Below are 25575 nucleotides of genomic sequence, written 5' to 3' on the forward strand. Positions count from 1 at the left end.
GAAAGAGATTTAAAGGAATAAGAATAGGAATGAGGGCTAAATTATTACTCTTTTGCTGATGACATGATGGTATACTTAGAGAACCCCAAGACTGCTAAAAAAGAAATAATCCACAACTTTAGCAAAGTTGTTTTATAAAATAAACCCACATAAGTCATCAGCATTCTTATATATCACTAAAAAATCCAACAGTCAGAGTTACAAAGAGAAATTCCATTTAAAGTAACGTTTCATAATATAAAATATTTAGGAATCTATCTGAAGGGAAAATTAGAAACTTTAGAGCAAAATTACAGACCACTTTTCACAAAAATTAAGTCTGATCTAAACCAATTGAAAAAATATTAAATGCCTTGGATAGGGCGAGAAAATATAATAAAGATGACAATATTACCTAAACTAATCTATTTTATTTAGCGCTATACCAATTGGACTCCCAAAAACTATTTTAATACCTAGAAAAATAAAAAACAAAGTTCAATATGGAAAAACAAAAGGTCAAGAATTTCAAGGGAATTAATGAAAAAAAAAATCAAATGATGGTGGCTTGGCCAAATAGACCTAAAAAATTATATTATAGAGCAGCAGTTAAAAAACTATTTGGTATTGGTTTAAGGAATAGATTAGTTGATCAGTGGAATAGGATTAGGTTCAAGGGATAAAACAGTCAAAAAATAGCAACCTTAGTTTTGATAAACCCAAAGATCCCAGCTTTGGGATAAGAACTTACTGTTTGATAAAAAGTTGGGAAATTGGAAACTAAATGGTGAAACTAGGCATTGATCCATACTTAACGCTGAACCAAGATAAATTAAAAAATGGGTTCATGACCTAGGATAAAGAATGAAATTATTAATAAATTAGAGGAAACAGGATAGTTTACCTTCAGACCTGTGGAAGGGAAGGTTTTAGACCAAAGTAGAACTAGAGATCATTACTGATCACAAAATAGAAAAATTTGATTATACCAAACTGAAAAGTTTTTGTACAAACAAAACTTAATGCAGACAAGATTGAAGGGAAGCAATCAACTGGGAAAATATTTTTACAAAGGTTTCTATTAAAGGCCCCATTTCCAAAATATTAGAGAATTAACTCTAATTTATAAAAACGCTTATTCTCCAAATTGAAAAATGGTCAAAGGATATGAACAGACAACCTCAGATGAAGAAATTGAAAACCATTTCAGTCAATGAAAAGATGTCCCAAGTCATTATTAATCAGAGAAATGCAAATTAAGACAACTCTAAGATAACTACACACCTGGATTTAAATACAGGAAAAATAAATGATGATTGTTGGAGGGGATGTGGGAAAAACTGGGACATTGATTCATTGGTTGGTGGAGTTGTGAACGAATCCAACCATTTTGAGAGTAGTTTGGAACTATGCCGTTATCAAACTTGTATACCCCTTTGATCCAGCAGGGTTACTTACTGGGATTATATCCCAAAAGATTATAAAGAAGGGAAAGGGACCTGTATGTGCAAGAAATGTTTGTGGCGGGCCCTTTTGTAGTGGCTTGAAACTGGAAACTGGAATGGATGCCCATCAGTTGGAGAATGGCTGAATAAATTGTTAAATATGAAAATTGGAATATTACTGTTCTTGTAAGAAATGACCAACAGGATGATTTCAGAAAGGCCTTGGAGACTTCAAGAACTGATGCTGAGTGAAATGGAGAGGACCAGGAGATCATTATATACTTCTAACAACAATAATAGATGAACCGGTTCTAGGATCAGGCCATCCTCCAGCAACGAGATCAACCAAATCATTTCTAATGGAGCAGTAATGAATTAACTAGCTTATACCCAGAAAAAGAACTCTGGGAGATGACTAAAACCATTACATTGAATTCCTAACCCTTTAATTTATGCACACCCGCATTTTTGATTTCCTTCACAAGCTTAAATGTACAAAATTCAGGAGTCTGATTCTTTTGTACAGCAACATAATGTTTTGGTCATGTTTTTATTATGTATCTAAGTTATATTTTAATATATTTAAATCTACTGGTCATCCTGCCATTTAGGGGAAGGGGGGGGGGTAAAGGTGAAAATTGGAACAAGAGGGTTTGGCAATTGTTAATGCTTAAAGGCCTATGTATATATCCTGTAAATAAAAGGCTATTAAATAAAAAAAACGAAAAAAAAAGAAAAAAAAAAGAAATTATGCTAAAGCAAAGTTACTATATATTCCAATTAAAAGTATGAATGAAAAATTAAGATAAGAAAAATTATTTAAGATCTACAACAATTTAATTAGGACCAATAAATAAAATTAAAATAGAAGAAGAGAGCTATTATAGTTATGGAAAAACTACATATACCTAAATGCAACATAAAATTGTATTTATGGGGCTGAAAAAAGAAATGCAACTGAAAATGAATAGATGGATTTAGGCTTATAGATAAAGATATCAAGAACTTTGTTTTCAGCTTAATTCATAATATATTACCAGAGGCTGATTTTGTCATTTGTTTTGCTTCTTATGGATACTTTTATAAGTGAATAGCAGCAAGTTGCCCAAGATATACTAAACAGAGTAACAAAATACTTTTGCTGGGTTATTGACTACCACTTGAGACATGGGTACTACAAAAATACAACAAAATTTTAAAAAAACACAAAAACAAATACATACATCTTTTCAGTTTTTTTTTTCTAAAAAAAGAACAAAGTATATCAACATATTATTTAATGTATAAGAAACAATATCTGAATTGAGAACAAAAGAAGCAAAACTATTTTTAGGAAAAGTGTTCTCCAAAAATTGTAGGATTAGAAAATATTTTCTAGGGGGGGGGGGAGGATTAGAAAAAAATTTAAAATTTAGGATTATCTAAGAAGAGCTAAATTATCAAGAAAGAAACTGACATTAAAAGGTAATGTTCCATGTATCCTTGAAAAATTTTCAGTGTGCTAACATTTCAGTAACAATTACAACATGAAACTCTACAAGTTAATAAAGCAAAGCAAGATTCAGGTTTGTATTTTTTTAAATAAAAAAACTATACAGTATTGTTCCTTCAGGGGAAAAAAGTAAGCAATTTATCCCCTACAAATTATTTATTGGTTTTTACATAGTCATTTACTATGGGAACCTTAATTAAAATGAGTAAGTTAAACACATGGATACAAAGACAGCTATATGAAATTATATCAACCTCTGCTAAAAAATTTTTTCTAAACCATTTTCCACTTCCTCAAAAATGTGATCAACTACCAATTCCATTCATATCATAATTAGGCTATGGAATTAAAGTTTGTAAATATTGGAAATATTAACTTGGAAAATATTAACAAAAATGCTTTGAGGAAGGTAAGTTTAGAGCTTCATGTGAGTAGAAACAAGATGAGCAGCAGGATGTCACCTTATATTTTATGTTATTTTTCTCTCTTTTGTAAGGAAGCAAGGAATTTTGAATTAGAAATATACAACATTGAATTTAATAAGGAAAAAGCCTTAAAAATTGTTTTTTAACATAGGAAAAATAAAAAAAACAACTTATTTCACTTACCTCATAATAACTTCGAACTGCATTACAAAATGCTTCATCTGCTACAATTTGGGTTTCCCCATTAAGAAAGGCCAGAAATCGTTCTTTTAATATCTGCAACTGTTGTTTATTAAGCTGTAAAAATGAGGGAAGATGGGAAGAAAGTTAGTTGCTGAAGTCAAATATAAAGACATATAAATGGTTTAATACAGGGTAAATTTTATAAGAAGGATAACAATGTAAAGTGGAAGTTTATAAAGGAAAATAATGATTTCCCAAATATTTTCTTCATTTGTCCTGGTACAATTTAAAACACATACTATTACCATAAAAAGCATTATTTTATAATACACACATACATGTTATATAACTGATTCAAGGTCTTGTAGTATCTAGTCTATCTTCAAAATACTGAAAAGACAACTTAATATTTTGAATTTATAATGTTTATAGGTCTCCAAGTATATTAAAATATTAAATGATTATTAATTCAATTAAATATGGAAATAAGATTTTCAATATTTTGGGGCTTGGTCTTTCCTGACATGCCATTTTCAAGCTTTAAAGATTGTATAAATTCTAACATGACCATTCTATGATCCTATAGTAATCAGTCATGACCAACTATATAACCTGAATTCAAGTCATGAATTTCACTGCAGATAAAAAGACAAGTGCTGAAATGCATATCGAGGAAAAATAGAATAATTATCCCATCATAGAGAATTATGTACAATTCTAGGCTCTATGACCAGAAAGGTATATAGCAAGTTTAAAGATCGCTATAAAGATGGTTAATAGTTAGCAAAATAAAATGTATGTGGAAAAGCTAAAATAAACTATATGAATTAACTTAGGAAAGGTAACTATACAAAATCAATTTAAAGCTATGTTCAAAAATCTTATTAAAGTTCTAATCAAATCTGATGTTCTCTATTATAGGATACAACTTCTTTCACAAGATGCAGTTTATAAGGGAAGTGTTGCTAGTCACAACAGGCTAATTTTAAAGGTGCCCTGTTCTATGTAGATTACTTTAAACAAGCTCTAGGCTGAGCACAGAAGAGCTTATTTCACTCTTGTCCTAAAGTTCATGATTTTTTTCTTTGAGATAGGGAAAGAAGCAGATACTTTTATAGCCTTAGTAACATCACATTGTATAATTGTTCCCCTTTCTCTTAAGGAATCCAGGGCTTTGGTACAAGAAAGACAAAAATATATTCAATTAATTCAAAAGGCCTATTAAGGAGTACAGGACTCTGACATTCAGCTTTAGCTTACATTACTTTGATGTAAAATTGATCCAAATAGTTGATAAGATCATCAGGATAGAATTTTTTGGCTCTGTCAGTTAAAATAGAAATGTTAAATATTGGTGATGAATGGTGAATTAGAGTGATAAAATTTTGGAGCTGAAAGGGCTATTTTACAGATTAATTAACTGATGTCTAATTCAATCCAATTTAAATTCAAATTTATTATGCATTTATTAAACACTTAAAGTTTAAAAAGCACTACTAAACACTGTGGGAAACTACCCAATGTGAATAAGACTCAATTCTCATCTTCATTTTAATACATTCTTTTTATTTATTTTCTTTAGGTTAAACATGTAGAGCTTAAATATAGTTATCTCTCCTATCTTAATGACAAAAAGAGTGTGATACAGAAGTCTGAATATAATTTTTCAATATTGTATTTATTTATTGTTCTTCTAATTGCAGCTTCAATGTTCATGGCATGATATCATTTAGTTAGGTTTGTAGTAGGGGTATGCTAGAGATGTTATTATTTTGCTTATTGACTAGATTTAAGTAAGTTATAGCATATATGCATTTTTTTTTTTTGCAAAGTGCTGGTTGCTAAATATTTATCAGCATACCCGTTTTTTTCTTAAGACTTATTTGAACTATATTTTCTTATCATTTCTTCCCACTGTTCCATGACTCTACCCAAGGCAAAAGCACTGCGAAGTCCAAATATTCAAAGAAGTCAGTTAAATAAAAAATGATCTTAGATATCTATACCCAAACATACAAAAGTAACAAACAAGGCAAACTAGGGATTCTCTTTTTCCTAAAAATTTATATATTTTATTAGTACATTTTTAAAAAGATGACTGCACATAAAATTGCAAGTTTATTATGTATAAACTGTTATTCTTTTATATATATAATAAAGTTATTGTGTATATTTCTTTGGGTGTATGTGTATATGTGTGTCTGTTTTGCTTTTATACAATGGGAAAAACTTAGCATGATCCCTGGCACATATTAAGGGCTAAACATTTGATCTATTTGTCTAAGAAAAACAGATATTGTCCAGTCAGTCAAGAAACATTTGCTAAGTACCTACTATAGCTGGGCACTGTGCTAAGCACTGGGAAATCCAAAAAATCCAAAAACTAAACCCAAAATAAAAGTTCCTTTCTGCTCTTAAAGACCTCATAGTCTACTAATTAAAACAACAGGTAAATAACTATTTAAAATGCTCATCCAAAAAAAGGTACATAGTGAAATGTTTGTGCCATTAAGATATTCTCTTTCTATAAGAGAACAAAATGCATTACTACAATAATAGCTATCTAAAAGATATCATGAGTCTAAAGCTATACACACACACACACACACACACACACACACACATTTTAGGCAGTTTTTGCTGATGTAAGAAATTCCACTCAAAATTGATAAGGAAAATGATTGATTGGACTGCATTTGTAAAACTGTACAGTGCTCCAAAATTTCTTTTTTTTAATTAAAGTTTTTTTTATTTTTTCAACATTGATCCTTGCATAGCCTTGTAGTTCAGATTTTCTTCTCCTTCCCACCACTCCTTCCCCGGATGGCAAGCAATCCAATATATGTTATACATGTTAAAACATATGTTAAATCCAATATGTGTAAACATATTTATACAATTCTCTTGCTGCGTAAGAAAAAAATCAGATCAAAAAGGCCAGAAAATAAGTAAGAAAACAAAATGCAAGCGAACAAAAACAAAAAGAGTGAGAATGTTCTGTTGTGATCCACATTCAGTTCCCACAGTCCTATCTCTAGATGGTTCTCTTCATCACAAGATTATTGGAACTGGCATCAGTCATCTCATTGTTGGAAAGAGTCATGTCCACCAGAATTAATCATCATATAATATTGATATTGCCATGTACAATGATCCTCCTAGTTCTGCTCATTTCACTTCACATCAGTTCATGTAAGTCTCTCCAGGCCTCTTCCTTCACTTGAACAAGAAATGCTTTCTTATTCTAATAATAAATCTTGCTAACTGCATTCCAAATACTCTCTTTTTCTCTTTTGATTGATTCTCTTCTTTCGCGACTCTTTCCTCTATCATGAAATGCAGTACTTATCTATCTGCTGGCTGTATACACTAAGCAAGCCTGAAAGTAGTAAGAACAGCATATTCCTTAAGATGCTCATAAATCACATTGCTTTCAGTTTGGCCTCCTAACTTTGAACATTATCAAGCCTTTAACATTCAAAAGAAATGGATATGCTACTCTATACCTTAAGGAGAATGACTTCAAAAGGACCCTGGTATTCCCTACCAAACTTTTCTTTAAATATATAGCTTAACTTCCACAATAGTTATAACTAATTCAAATTTTCCTTTGAAATGTATTCCCACTTTTTTTCTCTTATTAGTCAAGTAGATTCCCCTTTCCTCTCCTTCCATTTAGTTAGTCCTATTTAATAGTTTTGCTTTTGGTTGAATATTTTAAATTATTTTTTCTTCAAAACAGGATTTTTTAACTTCCAGGAGCTAAGATGGCAGAGTAAGTCACTGTAACTCTCTCATATTCACTTCCAAAGAACCAAACAAATCTTACAACACCAGGACCAGAGCTATCTTTGAGCCAAGAAACTTGGATGATGGGAAAGGTCTGTGTCACTTGGGTAAAAGGCGAACAAAGTCCAGGACAGGAAGCATCCTAATAAGCCAGCATCAAGCCCCCACTTTAGAAAAGCTATAGGAGTTGTTCAGTCTCCATGTGAGGGAGCAGGCAATCCGACACCAGGACTACTCAGGAAGCCTCAACAGAGCCAGAGGATCAGGTGGACTCCAGCTAACAGAACTGTCAAATGCTTCAATGTATCCATTGGCAAACAGGCAGCCTGCACTGGCCAGACCTTCCCATGTTTCAGTGTAGCCTATACAAATAAGAAGTTGCTAATCTCATGTGTGCCTAAGCAAACAAGTAATCAGACTGCAGCTTGTGTAGATGTATCCCCAGGAAAACAGATATATCCCCCTGGCCTTAGTACATGGCACAGTGCTGGGACCTCAGTTTAGCTGTCAAACTCCTGCAGCTTGAGCAGCCCCAGGTACCCGGCTCAGTGCACCATCAGACTCAAGCACCTGCTGTGGGACTTGGGGTAACATCAGTGCAACACCAGGCAAACAGCTAGGGGTCTTCAGTTCCTGGCATAAGAAGCCTGACACAGAGCCCCTTCAACCCTGAGAGCAAAGATCAACTTGAAAAGAAAGAGAAAAGGTCAAATAAAATTAGCAAAAAAACAATAAAAAATCTGACCAAAGAAAGTTATTATGGTAATAGGGAAGATCTTTACACAAACTCAGAAAAGGATAATAATGTCAAAATACCTGTGGGCAAAGTCCCAAGGAAAATGGAAGTATGATCAAACCTAGAAAGAACTCATGGAATGGCTCAAAAAAAGAGCTTAAAATCATATGAGAGGTAGAAGAAAAAATTGGAAATAATGATGGAAGAGAATTGTGACAAAAGTTTAACAGCTTGAAAAAAAAACTGCTTAAAAAGTAGAATTGGCCAAATAAAAAAAAGAGAAACCAAGAGGAATCCAATTCCTTTAAAAAGTAAAACTAACTGAAGAAACAACTCCTTAAAAGTTAGAATTGGACAAGTGGAAACTAATGAGATTGTGAGACATCAAGAATCATTCAAAAAAAATGAAAATACAGAAAGAAATGTAAAATTGTCTCATGAGAAAAATAACTGACAGAAAATAAATCAGGAGAAAGAATATCAGAATCATTAGGTTACTTGAAAGTCATAATAAAAAGGAGAACCAAGGCAGCATTTTTGAGGAAGTTATCCAAGGAAATTTCTCTGACATCCTGGAACCAAGAAAGCAAAGTAGACCTTGAAAGAATCCACCAAACACTTCCTGAAAGAGATCGCAAAATGAAAACTCCAAGGAATATTGTAGTCAAATTTTCCAACTATTAGATTAGGGGAAAATACTAGAATTCCCAGAAATAAATAATTTAAATCTGGATTACAAAGGATTTAGCAAATACAACTCTTAAAAATCAGAGGCTATGGAACATGATATTCCATAAGGCAAAGAATCTAGAAGTACAACCAAAAATTTTACAGGGTGGAACTCTGAAAAGATGTACTTAAATCTATATCAACAAGGTACTTATAGTTAAGTACCTATTCAATGTGAGATAATGGTTCTCTATGGTGATGTAATGGTTGCAATGTTCAGTATGTTGTAGTGATGTAATCCTACTAAGTTATTTAAGGGAGTCTCAAAGACAGAAAGCTTTCTCAGCCACAGCTCTCACACATACACACAAAAGAAAATGCCAGATTCCAGACTCCATAGTTGATCAGTAGCGTGGCCCTCTTGCCTCCTTCATTCCTCCACTAAGAACAAGGACTCGGGCTGATCCTGAGGGTCCTCCAGAGAGCTAGTCTGGACTTTATAAAGTATCACTTACTTAGTGAAATTAAGCATTGTGCATTGAGGGGAAAAATGATTATTCAATATAATTGAAGGATTCCAAGCTTTCATAAGGAAAAGACTAGAATTAAACCAAAAATTTCACTTACTTTATTTTTTTATGTATTTTTCTTTTGATCTGTTTCTTCTTTCAGAACTGTGACTAATACAGAAATATATTTTATATGATAGAACATGAATAAGTTATATCAAATTGCTTACCATTTTTAGAAGAGGGAGGGAAGGAAGAGAGGGAGAAAAATCTGGAAATCAAAATCCTATAAAATGTATGGGAAAATTGTCTTGTGTAACTAGGGGGAACGTTTTTAAAAAATTATTAAAAAGGGCAGCTAGGCAGCGCAATGGATAGAGCATCAGTCCTGAAGTCAGGAGGACCCAAGTTCAAATCTGGTATCAGACCCTTAACCACTTTCTACCTTGAGCAAGTCACTTAAGCCTAATTGCCTCAGCAAAAAAATAAACAAAAACTCTATTAAAAACATAAAGATATCATCCTCCTAGCAAGTCATAACAATTCCTCAACATAATCCAACAGATCTCAAGTTATAACTATATCACGTTTACTTTCTTTAATTAGGATTCTAGATTATTTTACTGATTGAATATCATACATTTGTGTACAAATGTAAGAAATAATATATATTTGTGTGTGTGTATATGTGTGTATATGTGTGTATGTGTGTGTGTATACTGATAATTTTCTTGATTCTTTGGAACTACTGCATGTCTACATTATCTAATCTCAACTAGGCCCTCACCTCTATATGGAAAACCTTCAACTACTCCATGATTAACTCTCTATCACATCCCTCCCAATGACTTGTCAAATTCTCTGCTCAAGCCAATTATGCCGCCATCCCCTTCACCAGTGAAGGTATAACAATGATTTACTGAGAAAAATTAAGCTATTCATTGAGCTCTCTCTCTCTTCTTTCCAATTCTACACTCCAAATCCCCTTAGTACCATTACTCTGTAGAGTATGTTTTGACCTTTCCTCTAACTTTTCTCTAACACCTGAAAAAGAAGGGCCCTTTTGCTTGCAATAGACAATCTCTCTATTTGTGCTTGATCCCATTCCCTTTAATACCCTTGGGATGTTGAATGTAGCTTTTCAATTTAATTTCTATCACTTCCTTATACTTTTCCTGCACTGCAGACAAGTTTAGTTATTTACTATTCCCTTTTCACAGAACAATGCCTTCTGCATACTGAGAGTTCAACAAATATTTATTGAAATGAAAATATATATATGCTTCAATGCCTCACCTTCTGACTATGGCAATGTATCCTCAACAATGCCAAGTGCTGAATTTTTTTTAATTTTCTCTGCATAAATCACTGCATTTTTAATATCTAATTCTGTGTCCTGTTATAGGCAAATAATTTGCTGAATAAGTACAAATATAAATTAAATCAAATGAAATTCAGAGACTTTTTGTTAGCCATCTTTGTGTAGGCTTTTTATATACAACTGTATTCAGTTGCAGAACTAGGTTTAAGGCAAGAAACTATTACATTGTGAGTACTGAACTAGAAGTCAAGAGTCCTTACTTATAATCTCTGTTTTGGCATTCATTCAATGTGCAAACTAGTTATTTAAACTCCTGACGCCTGTTTACTCATCTTAAAAATTTAGGAGTTGGTCTATATCACTTCAAAGATTTCTTCAAATTATAAAATTCTACAGTTCAAAGATTTGTCCTAACTTCTTCCAGAAACAGGGCCACGATTGATGTTGTAAATATAATTATGCAAAGATAGGTACATTCCTAATGTATTCATATGCTCAACATTCATTATGTGATAATGTAATTAATTAGTAGATGATGAAAAATAAGAAAGCAATTTTGAATAAAAGGTTCTTTACAATAAAAGTGTTTTTGAACTTATTTTGATAGTAAAAGTAAAATATTACATCAACATATATGATTATATGAACAATATTAATACTTTAATTAAACATTTTTCAGAGTTATTTCAAAAGGTATCTTCATCTCTCAAAAATGGCCCTGAAAGAGTCATTCTAATTCAAAGGTAACAATATAAGCATTTTTATTATCAACATCAATGCATTCAAACTAATGAAAGTCTTCATCAAGATCAACATTAAAAGAAGTGAACACATTCCCTATTGTGTCTAGAATATTATTTATAAGCAAAGGTAACATTCACTCAACAACTAAGGGATAAAAAGATGGTAACTGTAGAAATTATTGAAATAAGTGTCAAGAACAAGGCCTTTCAAGCAGACATTCTCTTAAGAAGGAGTGAGTCAACATTGCACCTCAGAAGCAAGAACCCAGTCAAACTCTCAACATTCCCTTCCAAACAACTTTATGATAATTCCACATATTGAATTTTGGAGCTGCAAAGCAATAACATTTTCCCAGCTTAAGACAACTTAGGAAGTTAACAGAAGAGGTTTGTAGCATAGCAGTATTAACAGTGGAGGGCCTTGGATATAGTGGCACAGTGGCTCTCTGCCCAGAGGCCATGGTAAGAAGACTGGTCAAAATTGGTCAGAAAGACATTAGAAATGACCATTTGCAAAGGATATGAACAGACAATTCTCAGATGAAGAAACTGAAACTATTTCTAGTCATATGAAAAGATGCTCCAAGTCATTAATTAATCAGAGAAATGCAAATTAAGACAACTCGAAGAAACCACTACACACCTGTCAGATTGGCTAAGATGACAGGAAAAAATAATGACGAATGTTGGAGGGGATGTGGGAAAACTGGGACATTGATGCATTGTTGGTGGAGTTGTGAACGAATCCAACCATTTTGGAGAGTAGTTTGGAACTATGCTCAAAAAGTTATCAAACTGTGCATACCCTTTGATCCAGCAGTGTTACTACTGGGATTATATCCCAAAGAGATTATAAAGAAGGGAAAGGGACCTGTATGTGCACGAATGTTTGTGGCAGCCCTTTTTGTAGTGGCTAGAAACTGGAAACTGAATGGATGTCCATCAGTTGGAGAATGGCTGAATAAATTGTGGTATATGAATATTATGGAATATTATTGTTCTGTAAGAAATGACCAACAGGATGATTTCAGAAAGGCCTGGAGAGACTTACACGAACTGATGCTGAGTGAAATGAGCAGGACCAGGACATCATTATATACTTCAACAACAATACTATATGATGACCAGTTCTGATGGACCTGGCCATCCTCAGCAAGGAGATCAACCAAATCATTTCCAATGGAGCAGTAATGAACTGAACCAGCTACGCCCAGAGAAAGAACTCTGGGTGATGACTAAAAACCATTACATTGAACTCCCAATCCCTATATTTATGCCCACCTGCCTTTTTTATTTTCTTCACAAGCTAATTGTACAATATTTCAGAGTCTGATTCTTTTTGTACAGAAAAATAACGGTTTGGTTATGTATACTTATTGTGTATCTAATTTATATTTTAATATATTTAACATCTACTGGTCATCCTGCCATCAGGGGGAGGGGGTGGAGGGGTAAGAGGTGAAAAATTGGAACAAGAGGTTTGGCAATTGTTAATGCTGTAAAGTTACCCATGCATATAACCTGTAAATAAAAGGCTATTAAAAAAACAATAACAAAAAATTATTTGATCATAAAAAGTTGCTGTGGTAAAAGGGAAGACCAAGACACAAACTCAGAAAACAAGAATGTTAAAATAGCTACAATAACAGCCTCAAAGACAAATGTTAATTAGATACAAGCACAACAAGAAGTACTGGAGAAATTGAAGAGATGAGTGAAACAAGAAAAATTAAAAGAAATGGAAGAAAATTATAAAAATTCAACTTGCTAAAAGAAGTACAAAAATATTGAAGAAAACAGTACCTTAAAAACAGAATTAGCTTAATGATAAAAGAGATACAAAAATCCACTGAAGAAAAAAAAGTCATTAAAAAGTAGAATAGACTACATGGGAAAAGAGGGGAAAAATAATTCCTTAAAAATAAGATCTGGGAAAGTAGAAGCTAATGATTGCATGACACATCACAAAACAATTAAAAAGTCAAAATAATGAAAAAATTGAAGAAAATGTGAAATATCTCATCAAAAAAACTGCTTATTTGGAAAACAGATCAAAGACATCATTTAAAAATTACTAGACTATCTGAAACTCATAATAAAAATGAAAGAAATGAACAAGGAAAACTCTTCTGATATTTTAAGTTCAAAAAATAAAATAGAAATTTTAGAAATCCACTAATCAATTCCTGAAATATGCCAAAAACTGAGTGTAATCCTTCAGGGGAAAAATGGAAATTTAGTGAGCTGAATAGACTCAAAAAAATCATAAAAAGGTAAACATGAAAGAGAAAAGTAAGACACTAGATAAATTGTTTGCTACATGGGAAGATAATACATGGAATACTTTTTCATTGTAAATTTGTTTATTTTTAATATACATTGCTTTATGAATCATGTTGAGAGAGAAAAATAAGAGGAAAAGGGGAAAACAATGGGAAACATAAAAACATAAAAAAGAAGTGAAATAGTATGTGCTGATTTACATTTAGTCTCAGAACTTCTGGATGCAGATGGCATTTTCTGTCTATCAGGACTGCTTCAGAGCACTGAGCTGCTAAGAATAACCAAGTCTTTCATAGTTGATCAATGTACATTCTTGCTATTATTGTATACAATGTATTCCTGGTTCTGCTTGTATTGCTCAGCATCAGTTCAAATACACGTAATGCCTAAGAACTTTATCATTATTAGGGTAGTTAAAAGGAATCTATGTAAACACAGGATATGGGTTTGAGTCTATTATATTGGGTTAATCGCAAAAAAAAAGTGAAAGGCTGAGAAAGACATGCAATGGGAGAAAGAGAGAACAAGGAAAATAATGTCACATGAGGGGCATGCAAAAAAAGTAGTTTTTACAATGGAGGAAAAATTGAAGGGGTTTGGGGTGGTGACAATCAATGCTTGAACTTTACCCTCCCTGGGGATTGGTTCAAAGAAGAAAGAATATCGATGTGTACATATGTCTATCTGTGTTGTCTGACTGCATGCCTGTCTGTATGTCTCTGTCTCTCATACACACACACCCAGAGTCTATTGGGTAAAGAATCTATCTTACCCAGTTGTGAAACTAGAGTAATAATAGACCTGGAGAGCATGTCATGGGAGGCAATCAATGTTCATAGGCAAAAGACTTTTGGTAAGGATCAGAATAAAAAGTGGAGAGGGCGGGGAGAGGGAGAGAGAGACAGAGACAGAGAGGAATGAATGAGAATAAGGGGTAAAATAGGATGAAAGGAAATAACCATAATTGTGAAGATGAATTGATTCATTTATAAAACACAAGCAGACAGCAGAGTGGATTATAAACAAAAATTCAACAATATGTGGTTTATAAAAGCACATCTAAAACAGAAACACACATACTTCAATTTTAATTGAAATGAAAAGATGGAGCAGAATCTAGAATCTATTAAACTCCAGCTCACATAAAAAATAAAAACTAAACAAAAACGAAAAAATGGACTGGCAATCATGATCTACATATAAATCAAAAGTAGCCTCCAGGATCATTTATATTTATTGACTTACTGTTCATTTGTTTTTTAGATTATACCTCCATGGGGCTTAGTTGTTCACAAAGTATTTCTACTTCTCATTTCACTTTGCTATTCCAGAACAGCACTAACCAGTTATATATCACCTGGTACCATCTATTTCTGGAGCCATTGCTTAAGTACATTACAGTTAATTATAAGACTAATTTAAGTAAGCTTCAAAGATTTCTCAGATTTAGAACCAAGATTATGTTGTATATTTAAGCTTCACTGGGTTAAAATACTTTACATCCCTGACTAAATACTAAATAATTAACTCACAGAAAGAATATAAGTTCATGTTGTTACAAAACTTATCTTCAAAATGAAATTTAGGAGATGTGATCACAGCTTATTTCATCTGAAATGAAACATGAATCTATTATGGATTCATATGCACTTAACATATATATTTACCTTGTTTGAGAAGAGTCCTCAAGGGGGTACTTTATTACAGTCAATATGTTTTTGTAATCAATAAATAAATAACTCTATTAACTATATTATTGTGAGATGTAGTTAAGCTGTAAAAATTATCTGAAAAAGCTAATCTAACCATATTTTCATAGACTACATCCTTGCTACATTCCTTGACCATTCTTAAGAATTTAGAAAAATGAGACTCTATCAACAGTTATTAAGCACCTATTACATGCCAGCTTCCTTCTAGTTTTATGAATACAAATAGGCAAGAAGGCTACTTTCCAATAGAATCTAATGCATTGTAATTATATATAAATTTACATATAAAGATTTATCTCCATGTTTGCGATGTTTTCTTTTCCTTTAGAAAGTTATGTCTTGAAAATTAATCCTTAAGTGCCTGAAAGATGAAATCATACTCAACACCAATATGTATTTTGTTAGGACCAGAAATTCTTCCTGACTTCACAATACAATTTAATCAGAATAGTCTTTTAGCTGTTATTTACTTATATTCTTATCTCTAGTTTCTGGTATACATGCACTGAACCAATATGGTGGTATAATAGAAACAAAGGAAGAACTGGATTCAAATTTGGCTTCAGATATTTATTAACTTTGTGAATCCAGGCAAGTCACTTGCATGTTTTTGCTTCTTTATGTATAAAATGGAGGTAATAACAGCACCTACTTCCTAATTGTAGCAAGGAAAACAAGATATTTGCAAAATGCTTTGCAAACATTTAAATTCCATATAAAAGCTAGCTATCATTAATTATTATGTACATTGAGTGCTTCTTCATAATAATAATAATAATAATATTTGCATAGTGCTTTAAGTTTCATAAGTGTTCTACACTTGGAATACTTCCTTCCATCTCCTAATCTCATTTTCTTCAAAACCCTGCTAAGATATTAAAACAATAAAAGAAACATGACCTCTTTGAAGTTATGCTATGTGATCATTTTGTGTTTGTTATGGTACTAAGCTCCTAATGACATATTCTGTTTTCTCACTAGCATTTTTATTTTCATCTTTTCTTTATATTATTTAGTTCTCTCTCTCTCCTCTGTCTCTATTTCTGTCTTTGTCTCTGTCTGTCTCTCTGTGTCTCAACATTTCATTTCCCAGTGTGTCATTACAACTAAGTCTCTGGTTTTGTAGTTTATATATTTCTGAAGTGTTTCTGCCTTTCCCAGTCTTCCCTAACTCATGCTGAGCATCCCATAGTTCTAGAACAGCTCCTTAAATATTAGTTCTTTTATAGAAGTTCAGCGTTGCTAACCAGCTTAAATGATGACATTCTACACCCACAAACTCAAGATGTTATACCAGATACATATCTGAATGAACTGCCATGAAGAAGCATGAATGAGAACTTCAAAAGAATGAGACAGGAGTGTCAGTGTTAGATAAGAATTAAGCAGTCCCAAGAAACGACATTAAAAGTGGGAAGTATTTCAGTTAATAGGTTCAGATTTATCAGTACAGCACAATGTAGAACTACAATATGATAATTACAAGACTAATTTGATCATCCAAGACAGGCAAAAGCAGATGTTGTTCCCTGTCTCCTCCCCCCCCCTCAAAACTTGAAGCTCAAATTCAAAAATTTACTTTATTTTGGTTTTTGGAGACCTAATACAATGCTTAGCACACATTACAAATATTTAGATTAATTAAAGGAGGAGTCAGTAAGTTAGAAAAAAGTAGAATTAAGGAAGTATTGGTAGACAGTTTGTCTCATATATCTGCTTAAGATGGCTTTCTTTTATAGTGGACTAAACTAGGCCTTTCCCTCATTCTGCTAAAATGGCTGTTATAAGTTCAGACGGGGTACATCAGGCTTTTATTATATTTAAGGATATTCTGAAACAGTGAAATTTATTTTAAGATAATATTCAACAATGAGGTGCCATGTATCAGTGTTGCTAACCAATTTCAGCAATGACATTCTTGCACACCATTAACTCAAGATGTTATATTAGATGTCTGAATGGCCCAATAAAAAACAGATCTGAATTTTAACCAATGGCCACTGTTCAAACCTAAGCTATTATTTGTAATACTTTTTCTTTCAAGTTCAACTTTTTGTGACCTTATTTGGAATTTATTTAGCAGAGATACAGCAGTAGTTTACCATTTCCTTCTCTAGATTATTTTATAGATGAAGAACTGATGCAAACAGGGTTAAGTGATTTGCCCAGGGTCACTCTGCTAGTAAGTGCCTGAGGCAACATTTGAAATCACAAAAATGAGTCTTCCTAACTCAAGATAAATCACTCTCTCTACTGCCCCACCCAACTCTATTGTCATAGTCTGAAAAAAATGTAAAGTCAATTTCAAGCCATAATGAAATATAAGAGTAAATCTCCTAATTTATAAAATGAGGGAGGACAAAATAATTTTAGACATTTCTAGATCTCAATCTCTAATTCTGTCATTCGCAACAGCACGAACTAGAATTGAGCAACATTATTCTGATTGTAGAGAAGTTAAAACAACTAGGAAAGAAAAGTATTTGAAATTTTCTTGCCATTGTTCTATTGGGTATTTCACCAATTTTCTTTCCTATTCTCTTCCACTTCACAAACAACTTAGGATATTGGTTTCCTTGTGAGTTTTGCAAGATTATGCAATTAAAGCCAAAAGGAATTATTTAGTAAAAGCCATACATTTTAAATAAAGAAACAGAGGCCCAAAGATGTAAAATTAATTGAATATTTATTGGGATAAAGAGATTCCAGCATATGGATTGCTGGCAGGAATAACATTACTTTTGGTATGTCAAGCGACTAGAAACTTTGCCAGCCTGGAAACTACTGGAAAAAGTACAGGAGCTATTAAGGTGGAATAAGACTTATCTCTTTTCTGGAGATATGTCTCTGGAGCAAAGAAATGCTCCCAGACCCTTCACATAACATCATCTCTAGCCTACAACCATCAGCTTTTCTTGTACCACTTTATGAATCTCCTAGCTATTACATGACCTTTTTAGTCATTTTGGTTGCATGTCCTTGTAGGAACATAAGATCCTTGTGTGGCAAAGGTAATAAATATTATTAAGTTCAATTCTATCATTTTACAAATCAAAAAACTAAAGCTAAGAAGCATTAACTGATTTACCCAAAGGCACATAGCTAGCTAGATCATACATACCAAACAGCAGATTTCAAATATATTCTTTATTTCAAAACAATTTTCCATTTATCTTTTGCGTGGTAATCACAAGCTGTTTTATAAAATTTATATATGTATATAGAAATTAAACTCTAAATGAAAACTTATATACCTTCTCTCTGACACATTTCTTCCAAAATTGGCATATTTAGAAACCCTAGGAAAAACAAAGTAGATAAACAATGCCTCTTTCCATACTATGATAGACTAACTACAAAATGCAAAAGTCAGTATATATTCTTGGTCAGTGTATATAAATAATAAAAGAGTTCATCTGATGTCCTTGAGATTGGACCTTCTTTAAATTTTCTTGACATCATTAAGATCCCACTGAAGTATATAAATTGTCCACTGTCCATCTCTTTTTTCATGCTAACTAGTTTGGGTAAGACTGATATGGAATAAGAATCTTAAATGACAGAAAACTGTGTGTGTGTGTATACACACACACACACACACACACATACACACTCTGATCTGCCTCACTGAAGGAAATATCTACACTGATGGGATTATAGATCAACTGGAATATTTGATTCATATACCTGGAAAGGAATTCAAATACAGGATGATGTTTGGGACAGGGAACAAATACTAAATAGCAGCCCTAGGGAATAAAGGCTTAATTTAAAAAAAAAATGTCCAACTCTATGACTCCCTTCCAAAATTTTGTTTAATACCATTCAAGAAGTTCAAAGGATACTTTAATACCATAAAATGGTACACATGAGGTAAAAGCCTAAGTACAAATAGCCTACTCTTAGAATTTGACTTTTTAATTGCTACAAATTGACTTTTATTGCCACAATTTGAGAAACTTGGGAAACATCGATCCTTAATAATTTTCAAGAAATGGAAAGACTTGTTGAATAGATGCAAAGATGATGAATCTAAATGTAACTAATATCTTAAGTTAGGATCATGTAAAGCAACTAATTACTACCAGGCAGCAAATATTATGAATCTTACATGTATTGGGGGCGGGGGGAGAGAAATAAAGATTATAAAACTGTCTGATTTTGTAAACTGGTTGTCAAGATTTTTTTTTCTGTCACCCACTTCTTTACTAAATAGCGAATACTGTGTACTTAAAAAATAATATAACAATCTGAGAAATAATTTCATTTTCCAGATCTTATTTTGATCTAGATTTTGTCCATCATCCTGTATATTTCTCTGTAATTAGATGATGGTAGCTTATCTAATGAGCTAGGGTGATGAGTGGGGTAGATGTAGTCATCAACAAATGAAAGAAACTCATAAATTCAGGGTACAATTTCTAAATTTAAAATTATTATATTTTCCATAATCAGAATACTCAATATTCATGAGTAAAGTAAAATTAAAGTGTAATGGTTATTACTATTTGAATATAAGTTATTATCATAATTTGAATATAAATAAACTGATATTCTAAAATATTTTTTCTGAATTTTACAACTAGCCGTGGCCAAAGCATTAACCTGCAAATGGCCAGATTACTCGCCCATCAGCTTCTCTTTCCCACTTCAACAAACCTATTCCTGGAAAAGAAATTTTTCTTCACCCTTCATTTTCCAAAAAGGAACAATAGCATCACAATGCTGACGTAAAATAGTGGATGCGAGATGTTGTACTCATTTGTGCCTAAATGAGGCAGAAATGCACAATGTGTTCTCTTTCCAATACATCAAAATCCAATGGCAGCCCAAAAATCAATATGACAGGCAATGATTCAAGATGCAGATGTCTTCAATGTCTGACCAAGTTTTAAGTACTCCATTGTGCCTACTTCTGCTACCTTTATGGATGGTGCAACAAGTTTTTCTAATCTATTCTATCAGGGCAAGTTTTCACATGTTGTGATAGATATTCCTGTAACTCATTGATGGGTTTGAGGTCTATTAGTTACCCTAAGTCTGGTCTGGCCAGCCTTCTAAGATGATTTTGAAAGGGTATAGCCATTGTGCAATGCTACAGCTTCTTGGAGTTTCAGCTAAGACTTGGATGATAGGTGGACACAAAAATGAATGAGCATACCTGAAAAGGGCTCTGCAAGCCCTCACATAAGCAGCACTACTGTATTATTCAAACACACACTATGTATTTACATACATTCTATGATCCAGTGACAATAGACTTCTTGCATTCCCTTAAATAAGACACTCCATTTCCTATCTGTAGTGTTCTTGTTGGTTTTCTGAAGGTCTTTGGACCAGCCTTCCAGTAGGGTAATCACCATGAGAATAGCCAGGAGTAAAAGTCCAAATTCTTTATTGTCTCCTTGCCTGGGGCCCAGTTAGCTTTCTTGAAGGCCTTCAAACTGCCCTTGGTCTCACTGTGGGGAGCAGGAAGGCAGGCCAGTCACAAGGAGGCTGATGAAGATGGAATGAATCTGTCTCCCCCCTTGGCTCTTGAGAGCTTGAGTTCCTGCCTCCAGTCCATGTCTTAAGCTGGCTGAGTCAGTCCCAGTTTTATATGCTCTATTTTAATTACATTATCATAGGTGTGAATTTTGTAGAACTATATTTATTAAGTACTAAGTATATGTACTGAAATAGAGAACTATTAATCACCATGCTAAACTAGATAACTGTAATGGGCTGAGGTTTGAGAGTTGATGCACTGAGGTCCCAAGTACGTGAAGCTAAATAGTAATTGGGCTATACTCTATTAATATACATGATTGGATAAAGAATGGCCCTGCCCACTCTGTGCAAGTCCTGATGTGTTGTATAGGAAATGACGGTTTTGGTGGGTGGAGGCAGAGAGAGACAGGAAGAGAAGCTGGGAGAGATTGGCCTGGGTTCCATACTCCTAGCTGCTGGTCATATGGCTGCTGGTCTAGCTAGCTTCTTGATTCAGCTGCACACATTGCTATTGCCCATTCTCTTCCACCTCCAATCTTTCTTCACTGAGAATAAAGATTGACGATTTTCCCCTAACCTGAATTCCTGATTCCGGTTGATTTTAAAATACACGATCTTCACAATAACCATGGTCTTTATCAATTCCACTGAGTTAGCAACTTGTAAGAATTCTTGTTTTAAGTGTAGCATTCTGGTCCATAACACCTATCCTCAGGGATTTTCGCTAGCTATCTCCCATTTCTGGAATACTCTCCCTACATCTCTCAGCCACCTGGGCTTTCCTGGCTTCCTTTACATCCTAACTGAAATCATCCTACCTTCTACGGGAAGCCTTTCCCAATCTCTTTAATCCTAGTCTTCTGTGGATTCTCTCCAATTTATTCTGCATAGCCTGTTTGTGTGCTTATTGGCATCTCATATTCCTTTCTTCATATGTTCAGTGTTTAGCACAGTGACATTGAGCAGCAAGTACTTAAAAGGTGCAGCCCAACTATACCATCTAGCCACCTTAGCTTACCATTTAAAATAGATGTCAAAATTCATTTTGAGATACAACATGGCATGATGTATAAATTTGGCCTGGACTGGAAAATGTTAGTTCAAGTATTACTTCTGATATATATTGAGTAACTCTAATAATCTTGTAAAGCTGAGGAAAACTCTCCATGTCTGCAAACTTCAGAGTAATTGTTAGTCTGCATTACGGGACTTTCCTACTCTACGGACATCACAAATTTGAACTCATCCACAAATTTGAATTCATCCCCAAATAAGCTGAAGTGGGAAAAACAGAAAATAAATGCTTGTTAATGAAAACAATTTTTTTTTAAACAAACTACAGCATTTCATTACATAATATTCAACTTCTTAAGAAAGGTTATACATAGCAGGGGTACTTAAATATGTACTTTTTTTTCACTACACAAAAAGTAGTTTTGAGTGGGACAAATGAGTTTCAAAAGAAAATTCTGTCCAGATTTAAAAGTGTTTATACTACACTTTTACTTCAAGCAGTCCTGCAGAGCTGAAGTTAATCCACTTTCTAAAGAAAGAACCATTGAGCTTATCCAATTATTTCTTTTTCTACCATAAGAGCCTTTGGGATTACAGAACAGCCATCATAAACAAATGAGGGTAATAAAACTGGTACCCAGGAAATCACTAAGATGGTCTTTTAATTCAGAAAATAAACTTTTTTAGAAGGGATAAATGTTCTCTAAGGACAAACTGAGAATGGAATAGGATAACTCAAAATTTCAGAAACTAAACCACAAGTTTTCAAATAACAAAAGGTAACTTGGTATACAAATAAGTAGACAGGTTCAAAAGTGGAGAGAAAATTCAGTCTTTTTTGTGTTTGTGTTTTTAAAAAATCTAGAATTTTATTTTTCCCTGGTTATACGTTATTGTAAATTCATTTTTAAAAACCTAAATTACAAATTCTCTTTCTTCCTTGCCACACCCACACCCCTCACTTAACATGCAAGCAATTCAGTATAGACTATACACATGTAATCATGCAAAACATTTCCATATTCTTCATGTTATGAAAGAAAAAACAGAAAACCTGAAGAAAAAACAAGGTTAAAAAGTATGCTCAAATTCAAAAACTATAAATCCCTTCTCTGAGGATGGATAGCATTTTCCATCTTTTCTCCTTCTGAATTATCTTGGATCACTGGATTCCTGAAAATAGCTGATCATCTTACAAATATTATTGCTAACTTTGTACACATTATATTTCGTTTTGCATCAGTTCATGAAAGTCTTTCCAGGTTTTTCTGAGAGCACCCTGCTCATCATTTCTTATACCATAATAGTATTTCATCATAATCACAAAGCAATCACTCATTCCCCAATTAAGGACATTCCCTCAATGTCCAGTTCTTTGCCAAAAGAAAAGAGCTGCTACAGATATCTTTGTATATATAAATCCTTTCTGGTTTTGATTTTTTAAAATTTTTGTATTTGTATTGTAGTAGTATTGCTAGATCAAAAGATATTTGTGGTTTAAAGCACTTTTGGGCATAACTCCAAATTGCTCAATAAAATAGTTAAATCAGTTCATCTCTACCAACAGTGAATTAAAGTTTCATTTTTTCCCTACATCTCCTCTAACATTTGTCTTTTTCCTTTTCTGCCCTGTTAGCCAATATAATAGGTATGAGGCAATAACTCAGAATTATTTTAATTTGTATTTCTCCAATCAATAGGGAGTTAGACCATTTTAATGTGACTATAAATGGATTTGACTATATGAAACTTCATAACTTTTGATCATTTATCAATTGGGAAATGGCTCTTATTTTTATAAATTTGGCTGAATTCTCCATGTTTGAAAAAAATATTAGAGAAACTTGCTTCAAAATTTTTTCACCCAACTACTATTAACTGCTTTTCCCTCCATCCTATTTCTCTCCTCGCCTCCATTTGACCTATTACCTCTCTCTTTTCACACTGTCCTTCCTCAAAGGTATTTTTCTTCTGACGACTCCCTGAAAAAACTACTCTTTAAATCTCAAGTAGATGAGGGCTTTCTAAAATAGGAGAACTTTTGGTACAAATATTCAAAAGATATTAAAAATAATTAAGTTGGATGACGAGGTCACAGAATAGTTAAGATATAATAGCATACAGAACATTCTTAGCTACCCAAAAAAGAAAAATAAACATCTCTATTTCCTAAGATTATTCTAAATTTCTGAAATTATAAAAAAAACTCCAAAGCACTCATTCCAAGACAGTTGTGGAAAAGCTGGCATCTGGAGACTTCTGGCCAAGATGTCGGAAAGGACATACACATCTAAGCGCCTTCTTGCTCTCAGAATACTTTTTTTCATGACAAGGCCTCATACATTACCAACAGAAGATATCCTCGAAATTCGCCAGAAAAGGTCTGTTTTGGCTCAGGGCAGGGATGGTTAGATCAGGGGCAGACAGACTGCAGGTAGGCAGCGAGAGCACAGCAGGCAGCTCACATTTAGCTTACCTGAGGGGGTGAGGTGTGATCCCTGCTGTTTCTGCGGGGAGAACTTTACCACAGGGTGGCTACTTTGCCCTGGCAGTGAACCAGCCGAGAAGCTATAAACACAGGAGACTATAACCCGGAAAAGCTGGGGTCTCTCAGGACCTGGCCACACCTGCCCAGAGGAACTCAGCAGCTCTCAGAGCACAGCCATTGCTGTCCTGCCAGTCCCTCACTGCTGCCCCCGCAGTCTGTAGAGGAAGCTCGGTAATACCATTCAGTCCCCACCCCACCCCCAAAAAAGCAGACTGCATTGTTTTTTTTTTGTTGTTGTTGTTGTTGTTATTTATTTTCTTTGATTCTTCTTTGACAAAATAAGCAAAAAGTTAAAGCGCCCTCTAACAATAGAGAGCTTCTATATGGATAGAGAGCAGACTTTAAACCCTGAGGAGACTAAAAAACAGACTGTCTCCAGATGAATCCCCAAAGCGGGACATGATCTGGTCCCCACCCACCGACAAGGCTCTCATAGAAGAAATTACAAAGGCTCTCACAAGAGAGCTAGAAGAAAAATGGGGAAAGGAAAGGGAAGCTTAGCAAGAGGGTCTGGAGAAGTCATCCCACTCATTTAAAGATAGAGGGGATAAAGAATAAAGAAATTAAATTCCTGAAAAACAAAATTAGTGAATTGGAAAAGGTAAACAATTCCAAGAAAAACAGAATTAGTGAATTGGAAAAAGAAAATAGTTCTATAAAAAATAAAATTGGCAAAATGGAAAAAAATTCCATAAAACAAAACAACTCACTTAAAAATTCAATTGGACAATTAGAAAAGGAAATTTTAAAAATGAGTGAAGAAAATAATATATTAAAAATCAGAATTGAACAAATGGAATTGAATGATTCGAAGAGATACCAAGAATCAGTCAAGCAAAACCAAAAAAATGAAAAAATAGAAAAAAAACTGTCAAATACCTCCTTGGTAAAACAACAGACCTGGAAAATAGATCTAGGAGAGATAATCTGAGAATTATTGAACTTCCTGAAAAATATGATGAAAAAAAGATCTTGGACTGTATTTTCCAGGAAATCATCAAATAAAACTTCCCAGATAATATAGAAACAAAGGGTAAAATAGTCATTGAAAGAATTCATAGATCACCTACTGAAAGGGACCCTAAAATCAAAACACCAAAAAATATAGGGGCTAAATTCCAGAACTATAAGACCAAGGTAAAAATACTATAAGCAGCTAGAAAAAAAGAATTCAAATATAGAGGAGCCACAATAAGGATTACTCAAGACCTAGCAGTGTCCATATTAAAGAAATCTG

The 25575-nt window shown here is 33.4% G+C and overlaps 1 protein-coding gene across 13 annotated transcripts in view; it reads right to left on the reverse strand.

Moving 5' to 3' along the window:
- Positions 1 to 25575, reverse strand: part of CADPS2 (calcium dependent secretion activator 2) — a 678697-nt gene that overhangs the window by 531522 nt on the left and 121600 nt on the right. For all 13 annotated transcript variants that reach the window (XM_031938931.1, XM_031938932.1, XM_031938929.1 and 10 more), the window contains exon 2: positions 3525 to 3638. In XM_031938931.1, coding sequence (XP_031794791.1) covers positions 3525 to 3638 — 114 coding nt within the window. The remainder of the gene's footprint in view (positions 1 to 3524; positions 3639 to 25575) is intronic.

Source organism: Sarcophilus harrisii, chromosome 5 (assembly GCF_902635505.1).
Source record: "Sarcophilus harrisii chromosome 5, mSarHar1.11, whole genome shotgun sequence".
NCBI classification, from domain to species: domain Eukaryota; kingdom Metazoa; phylum Chordata; class Mammalia; order Dasyuromorphia; family Dasyuridae; genus Sarcophilus; species Sarcophilus harrisii.